This window comes from Lactuca saligna, chromosome 2 (genome assembly GCF_052625555.1).
Source record: "Lactuca saligna cultivar CGN05327 chromosome 2, ASM5262555v1, whole genome shotgun sequence".
NCBI lineage: Eukaryota > Viridiplantae > Streptophyta > Magnoliopsida > Asterales > Asteraceae > Lactuca > Lactuca saligna.
Window position 1 is genome coordinate 49,094,145 of NC_136418.1, and position 8,927 is coordinate 49,103,071.

At 37.5% G+C, this 8,927-nt stretch overlaps 1 protein-coding gene across 1 annotated transcript; it reads left to right on the plus strand.

Moving 5' to 3' along the window:
- Nucleotides 1–1,329: 1,329 nt before the first annotated feature.
- LOC145028870 (F-box protein At5g03100-like) lies at nucleotides 1,330–2,756 on the plus strand. Its single transcript, XM_078977582.1, has 2 exons — nucleotides 1,330–2,322; nucleotides 2,493–2,756. Exons 1-2 carry the CDS (start codon nucleotides 1,357–1,359, stop codon nucleotides 2,562–2,564), a joined length of 1,038 nt encoding a protein of 345 aa, XP_078833708.1. The 5' UTR covers nucleotides 1,330–1,356; the 3' UTR covers nucleotides 2,565–2,756.
- Nucleotides 2,757–8,927: the final 6,171 nt, after the last annotated feature.

An 8,927-nucleotide genomic window follows, 5' to 3' on the forward strand; every position in this document is an offset into this window, starting at 1 on the left:
CTAATATTTTGAGCAAACTAACGAAAACTGACAGAATACTAGCTAAATCTTTGAAACGGGGCAAAAAGGTTTTTTTTTTGAAGTTTTAGCGGGTGTTTTGTGCTTTTCTGTAAACAAAAATTAGTTTGGGACTTTTTCATAAATTAGACTAAAATTAGAGAACTTTTCTGGAGATTTCCCTAACTTTTATGAAGAATTTCTTCTCATTTAATTGTGTTTGATAATGTCTAGCTTTTGTAAGGCAGGAGGCTTTGCTTCTTCTTTCACATAGGCTTAGAATATTGATGGTGCGAGCAACATTAGAGAAGGGCTAAATGCAACATACTTTCACTGACTTGTTCATTATAACATCTTCCTTTCATTTCTTTCTATTACATCATTATATTGTGAAAAAATCTACCAAATTATAGGAATATCATCTTGATACAAAGCAATATGGGTGTCGAACGGGTAAAATTTTCGAGATTCGGGTAGAACGGGTATTTTCTTAAGAAAATAATACCCGATACCTAACCTATATTGTAATTCGGGTTTTCGGGTATTCGGGTTTGAGGTCGGGTCGGGTAATTATCGGGTATACTTGAAAATTTCTTAAATGACACTTATTGATATATTTTTATTACATGTTGGTTGATTTAATAAACAATTGGGTAGGAAAATACTTCATACAATTAACAAGTACATCTATAATAACAATACAAATCATTATAATATGTTATGTACTTTTTTAATTCCATTACGTGTGATAGAGAGAAACTGAGAATTGTGATAACGGTTCAGGACTCCGGCGTCGTATGCCCTTTGCAAGTTTGCGTCGACTATCGAGCCGTCGTTTTTTCGGGTGGGTAGAACGGGTTTCGGGTTTTTTCGATAGGCCTACAAAGCAAACCACAATTATATTTAGGAATGCCATTTTTTATATAACTTGTTTATATACAATTATTAATTTATTAGTTATCCATTTGTAGTTTTAATATTACAAAGAAATATTAGAATTAATCTCAAGGATGATCTGGTAATTTTAATATTGTGTTTGATTGTGATCCAATATAACCCTACGCAATATAACTAGTCCAGCTTAGTTATATGCAGTTGCATTCGAATCTATCTAATCCAATTCCGTCAGGTACAATAGTATTTGACAAACGCTACAAAAATATATTTTTTAAAATTTGCGGTTATAATCAATTATAAAAAACGATTTAAATATGATAATATATATCTCATATAAAATTATACTTTTCAAAGTTTAGGGGGGAAATTATAATTTTATTGATTTCAAATTTCATCATCCGTTTGGATATAATCGTGACGCAGTGGTCGATGTGATAAAGCGACGAGAGCTCTGTTTCCGCCATGGAGACAGTGGAAGAAGGTCAAAATCAACCTAAAATTAGGCGAAAACAGAGAAAATCTGAAAAAATCGTGGTGAAGGGTGAACTCGATCGAATCTGTTCGTTGCCAGATTGCTTGCTTCTTGAAATCCTGTCTCATTTACCCACAACAAAAGACTCCATTAGAACAGGTACACTCTCCAAACGATGGAACCATCTTTGGACTTTGGTTCCTAATTTAACTTTTATACATGGTGGTAGACATACGTGGCCTGATTTCGCATTATGTGTGGACAAAACCCTAAATCAATGTCGCCAATTGAAGCTTAAGAAATTCCTCGTGTATTCCCGTTATTCTAGAGGATTTGTTGGATTTGAATCGCGTATCAACAATTGGATTCGTTATGCTCTGAGATGTAATGTAGAAGAGTTTAATTTAAGGTTACCTAAAGAGAAACGGAAGTTTTTGTTAGATCAATTTTTCTTCATCAACACATGTTTTACTGATCTGAAATTACAGGCGTGCGTATTTACTCCAATTGGAGCGATTAGTTGGAAAAATCTTAGGAGTTTGTGCATTTCCTTTGGTAAGCTAAATGAAGATTTGATTGAAAACATATTATCCGGGAGTCCTCTGTTGGAAACTTTGGAGTTGAAATATTGCTATGGTTTTAAGAGAATTGATATTACTTCAAAGAGTGTTAAGAAGTTGGTGTTATTTGGATACTTGGATGTTGATAATGCAATCGATGCCTATATTATCGAAATTAATGCACCTTATGTTTTATCACTGACAATCGAAGGCAACCTGTGGTTGTGGAAGCTTTTGTTGCTAAATGTGTCTTCTTTAGTCGAAGTTTACTTAAATTATGATATTCTCTTCACTTGGGACATGACACGGCAAGAAACGGAAGACGAGATGTTTAAAGGATTTATACTAAAGCTTGGCAACGTTAAGGAGCTTAAAATTGGGGTTTTCTGCTCTTTGGTATAATTTCTTTTGCTTTCACAATATATTTGTAAAATTCATATGATCATTAGTTGTATAGTAGTTTATTGATTATCCTTTGACTAACTTGTTTCATGTATCTTTTATTGTCTTCTCAATCAATCAATGATCCTAATATAATGTCATTTTCACTGCCTTCTCATTTGTAGGTTCTTTCTCGTTTGCAAACTAAAGGCTTCATTTTCCCACCGAATATGAAGTTTCCAGTTGTTACCTCATAACTACCAACATTAAGTGATTGATGATGCTTTGAGTTCATGCTTATGCTGTTTAGCTAACGTGACTGTTTTCATCTTTTTTTTTTTTTTTTTCCTGTTTTGTTTGTGTAAAGGTTACTTGGATACCCTTCAAAATATTGATCTTTTCACCTTTTGATATGTGCTTTCTCTATTTAGCCAATGCACTGGTAGTTATTACCCAATGCATTTATTGTAGTTTAGTGCCTTTTTTTTTGCTGTTAATATATGATGCTTTTCTTTCACTAATGAATTGAATATTGTAATTGATTCATAAGATAACGAGTAAAAGGATATATATATACAAAACATATTTTCACTCTACACCCTCAATATATATATATATATATATATATATATATATATATATATATATATATATATATATATATATATATATATATATATATATACACGTCTAATATTCCCCCTCAAGCTAAGGTCGAGTAGTGACCTGTAGCTTGTCACGTAAGAATAGAATGTCACGTAAGAATAGAAATCGCTGTGAGGATAGGGGTTTTGTAAATATATCTGCAATTTGATCATCTGTGGAGATATGCTGAATTGTTAGTTGTCGTCGGGCAACCTTCTCTCGCACAAAGTGAAAATCAACTTCAACATGTTTAGTACGTGCATGGAACACAGGATTCGCGGTTAGGTACGTGGCTCATAGATTGTCACACCATAAAATTGGAGCAGAAGGAGTAGAGACACGAAGTTCACGTAAGAGTGCTTGAAGCCATGTAAGTTCTGCAACTGTATTAGCAAGAGCTTTGTATTCAGACTCTGTGGATGACCGCGAGACAATCTTTTGTTTTCGTGCGCACCATGAAACAAGATTAGAGCCAAGGTAGATAGCATATCCCCCGGTGGATCGGCGGTCATCTGGGCAACTAGCCCAGTCCGCATCAGAAAAAGCATTCAACGGAGTGTAAGTTGAATCTGTGTATGCATGTAAAAGTGTAGCCGACTCTTGTTTAATCAGAAGACCATAGGAAACAGTACCTTGCAAGTATCTTAGAATTCGTTTCACGGCGGACCAATGATTTTGAGTGGGAGAATGCATGAATTGGCAGACTTTGTTAACTGCAAACGTAATGTCTGGACGAGATAAAGTGACATATTGAAGAGCTCCAACGATCTAGCGATATTGTACCGGATTATCAAACTGTGGACTATCGCCAAGTGAGAGGTTTGCTGTGGTGGTAAGAGGCGTTGAAACTGGATTTGCATGCGAAAGACCAACACGTTCCAATATGTCAAGAATGTATTTCTTTTGAGACAAAAGCAGATCAGGTCCTTGTTTAACAATTTCAATGCCCAAAAAATAGGATAAAAAGCCCATATCTTGAAGTGAAAAAGTCTGGCTAAGAGTCTGAATAACACGCTCAATGTCAGCAGGGCTGTTTCCTGTTAATATAATGTCATCCACATAAACAAGCATGTAAAGAAGAATGCCTCTGGAAGAGTAAATAAACAAGGATGGGTCTGTTTTGGAGGCCTGAAATCCGAGAGTATAAAGTGTCGTATAAAGCCGATGAAACCAGGCTTGTGGAGCCTGTTTTAAGCCATATAGGGACTTACGGAGAAGGCACACATGATCAGGTAGAATCAACAAATCCTTCAGGTTGTCGAAGATAAACGGTTTCATGGAGATCTCTATGCAAAAATGCATTTTGAATATCAAGCTGTCGCAAGGGCCATTTTTGTGTGACCGCCAAGGATAAAATGACCCGAATGGTGGTGGCTTTAACGACCGGGCTAAAAGTTTCCTGATAATCGATACCGTGTTGTTGGCGAAACCCCTTGGCAACTAAGCGTGCTTTGTATCGTGACACTGCCCCTGTTTGGTCCCGTTTGAGTTTATACACCCATTTACAGTCAATAATATTCGAGTTCGGTGGCCGTGGTACCAATGTCTAGATACCATTTCGTAGAAGTGCCGAGTATTCATCTAGCATGGCTTTTTGCCATTTTGGGTCCTTGTGTGCAGCTTTGAATGTGGCAGGTTCTGTTTCAGGTGTGCTGATATGGCTATGAAAGGAATGTTTAACTGGTTTGGGATTAGGGCGAAGGTTTGAGGGACGAGGATCAGGCATATCAGATTGTGTAGTTGGTGTGGGTATAGTAGACCGAGAATGGGTGTTGCGAGCATAAGTATAAATAAGGGGTGGCAGAGGTGGTGACGGTGGTGGGGGTGGGGGTGTCAGATGTTGCGGTGATGATGGTTGATGTTGTTGTGAAGGTGGAATCGTTGACTGCTGGTCAGGTGATGGTGGCGTTCCATGTGCAATTTCAGGGTCTGGTGATGGCGATTGATGTTGTGGTATGTAACAACCCGAAATTTGTTCGTCGCCAAAACTCGTTCTACCCGGAAAGTCGCCGTTATTGGATTCGTTCCGTTTTTTCTTTGGAATTAATTGTATAAACTTATATGTTTATTTTATTCTAATGAGTGTTTAAATCACTCAGGAACTTATGTTATTAGCCCAAAAACATTTATTTCATAAGTTTTAAAAATGTTCTCGTCGGGTGACGGAAACTCAATCGGGTGCGACCAAAAGCCGCGTTTAGCGTCGGTATCGGGTAGAATTCCACCGCGTGCAAATTTTGGGAACTATATAAACGTTTTTCAGCTTTCATTTGAAGCTTTTCCTTCTCTCACTACTCTCTCTCTCTAACCTCTCTCCAAAAATCCAAAGATTAAGGATCCAAAACTCAAATTTAAGGCTTCAAATCCTTAAGGTACCTTCCTAGCCTTAATCTATAGCATGTTTAGCTTCCTAATTAGACACTTAATCATGAAATTGGACAATATATGTGAGTTTACGGCCTAAGAAGGTGCCTAGGCCGTAAACACCAAAGATGGTGGGTTTTGAGCCCTTAAACCCTTCCTTGACTAGTTTGGACCTTGGATATGGCTATGGGACTTCAAAATATGGAATCTAAACATGTAAAACTTGAATTATGTGATGTTTGAAGGAGTTTACGGCCAAGGATCATTCTTGGGCCGTAAACTCATATAATTAGGGTTTTCATGCCCTTAAACCCTTCTAAATCACTTCTATGGCCTAGATATGAATTATAGGACCTTGGTTCTAGCATTTGGACACTTGAAACATGCATTTTGGGGGATTTAGATGAGTTTACGGCCAAGGAGAGTTCTTGGGCCGTAAACTCCCCAAAACTTGACATAAATCCTATTCTAAAGTGTTAGAAAGCCATCCAACACCACCAAAAGCCTTGGAATAAATCAAGGGACCAACCAAAAATACCTTGAGGGCCTAAAACACATCATTTGTGAGATTTCTAAGGGTTTACGGCCAAGGCTTGTTCTTGGGCCGTAAACTCCAAAATTATTGGTGTTAGAATGCAAACTAAACACCCCTAAGGCCCTTAGATGAATTTTAGAAGTCCTTTCAAGCAAGTTTTAGACCTTGAAACACCTTGGAACACCATATATTAGATTTTACGGCCATGAAGGGGGTTTCATGGGCCGTAAACTCCATAAACACCCCAAAAGTCCCTTGCAAACTCATGATAGGTCTTGGATTAATTCTACCAATCACATGTGATTTGTTCTAGCACCATTTGACATCATTTTCTTGGGTAAATAAGGGTTTACGGCCTTGGAGCCATGCTAGGCCGTAAACTCCCATAAAGGGGGTCCAATTGATGTTTTGTAATCATTCCAAGTCCTTAAACCAAGTCTAGAAATTATCCCCTAAGTGTTGGAAGTCCAATTTGCACCATAAACCACCCATCATGAGTTTACGGCCGTAAACTCATGGGGATGGGTGTTTTGGCCGTAAACTCCCATAAGGGGAGTGTTGCTTTGATGTCCCAACTCATTTCCCAAGTCCCTTGTATCATTCATGTCCCTAAACGCCACCCGGGTCCCTCTAAACACTTGTATCGTCGTGTTATCGCGACCTGAAGCATTTGTCCCTATCCAACAATCAATCTAAGTCCTAATTAGATACAAATGTGTATCTTTACATCATAATTAGGAACCTCGTGTGTTTACAAGTCCCGGCTCAGCTCTTAGCATCCAAATCGTCTCATATCTCGTCCGGTGAGTTCATACCCCTACGGCTTTTTCACTGTTTTCAATGTTTTAAGGGGGGGAATACAAGCAAACTATAACTGTTTTCCAATCACAACATTGATATGTTTCAAACAATATCTGAAAAACTTATAAACTCTTTTACTCCTTATGTATTATGCTGAGCATAAGGAATGACTATTCGATTTCAACTAAATGAATTTAGTTAAGGAAACAATCAAACTAATCAAATTATTATGGGAATAATTTGGGGGTCATTACTGTTCTTTCTATCGTATACTGATGTCTATATCAAGTTATTAGATAAACTATGTCTGATTCAGTTTATCTCCGTATCATTTTAATGTATTGTCAGATAATTTCATGTACGTATCTATACTTTACTGTACTATGTTTCATAATCTTCTGTATATCGATATCTTACAAGAACCCTGTGAATAGTTTAGTACTAGTTTGTGAGATAGTCACTACCCTTTATGGATGATCAGTAAATCCTCCTCGGAAGTGTAACCAGAGTCTCCTGGAGGGAGAGCGCGAAAATTGTGAATAGATCTATTCGGGACTGACAATCCCACACCTTAACTGCTAGCTACAGTTAGGCGGGCACGCCTAGGGTGACAAATTCCTGGATATCGTTCGACGTCTGACAAACGTCAAGGAGGTCACGTTGTCATATTAGTATGGTTACCCGACTCACAATATGTATTAATACCAGCTTATTCACAGCTTGGGTTCAGAAACTATATTTCGTTCGGGATAGTGATCCCATGGTTTATTCCTATATCTCTTTCGGGATTGTGATCCCATGGTTTTGTTTCTAGATCTCTTTCGGGATAGTGATCCCATGGTATTATCAAACTATTTTATATCTATGTCCTATACGGGATAGTGATCCCATGGTTTATTCTTATATCTCTTTCGGGATAGTGATCCCATGGTATTAACCAAACTATTTTGTATCTAGTTCGGGATAGTGATCCCATGGTTTTATGCCCATAACTTGTACGGGGTGTCTTTCCCCATGGTCTTTAACTATATCTTATACGGGATAATAATCCCATGGCTTTGTATCTATAACTTATACGGGATAGTGATCCCATGGTTTTCTAAATCTATATCTTATACGGGATGATGATCCCAAGGTTTTGTATCTATATCCTATACGGGATAGTGATCCCATGGTTTTCCAAATCTGTATCTTATTCGGGATAGTGATCTCATGGTTTCAATCTATATTTACATATATACATCAACTTATCTCGTGTTTAGTCCGGGATGATAGTCCCATGATCTTAAACCTGTATTTTCAGATGTGTCAAACTATTGTATATGTCTTTCGGGATAGTAATCCCAAGATTTTCATTATATAGTTTTGTGTGTTAAACTATACTTTGTGATATACCACCGATCTTACAATTAGGAAAATATGGGATTTTCCTGGGGTAAAATACAATACATAACCGAATCGGTAACAAATGATAACTTAACCAACTTCATATAAGAAAATATGGGATTTTCTTGGATAACAAACCTTTTTGGAAACTAAAGGAAACCGATACATTTTCATAAAAACAAAACCGCTTATGAACTCACCAGCTTTATGCTGATTTTCAAACTGCTTGTATTCTCAGGTCCAAGTTAGACAGGTACCCGGTGATCTCTTTTGGTGAAGACGGAGTGCGTGGAAGACTCGTCTCAACTTTTATTAATATGAAGCATACGTATAACTTGTATAACTTTACTTTTGAACAAATGTAAACTTTCATATATATGTAATGTAATGTTTGTTTACTGTGATTACTATGTACATTGGAATTGATACACAACGTGGTAGTCAACCCCAGAGACGTTTCCGCCTTTGGTTTTCAGGGTGTGACATGGTAAGGGAGGTGTGTTTGAGTAGTTCAAATGAGGTGGGATGTTAGGGTAGGATGAGACATACAGATTGGCTGATGTAGGTGCAAGTGGGTTTGGAGAGGAGATGGTATGGTATGGAAAGGAATCTTCATGGAAATGCACATGTCGAGCAATGTATATTCGCTCAGATTGGGGATCAAAACACCGGTAACCATGATGAGATGTGCTATAGCCGAGGAAAACACACGACATGGATCGGAAGTCCATTTTATGTTTGTTGTATGGACGAAGATGTGGGTAATAACGACAACCAAAAACCCGTAAAAAGGAGTAATCGGGGGTGTGTTTGAAGACATGTTCAAAAGGTGAGATATTGGAGTTTGCTTTTGATGGCATGCGGTTAATAAGATAAACAGCTGTATCAA

Bases quoted from the DNA above. Each gene is read 5' to 3' on its own strand.
- LOC145028870 (XM_078977582.1), top strand. From the start codon at position 1,357: ATGGAGACAGTGGAAGAAGGTCAAAATCAACCTAAAATTAGGCGAAAA. The intron at 2,323-2,492 runs GTATAATTTCTT...TCTCATTTGTAG, and splicing joins TTGGGGTTTTCTGCTCTTTG to GTTCTTTCTCGTTTGCAAAC.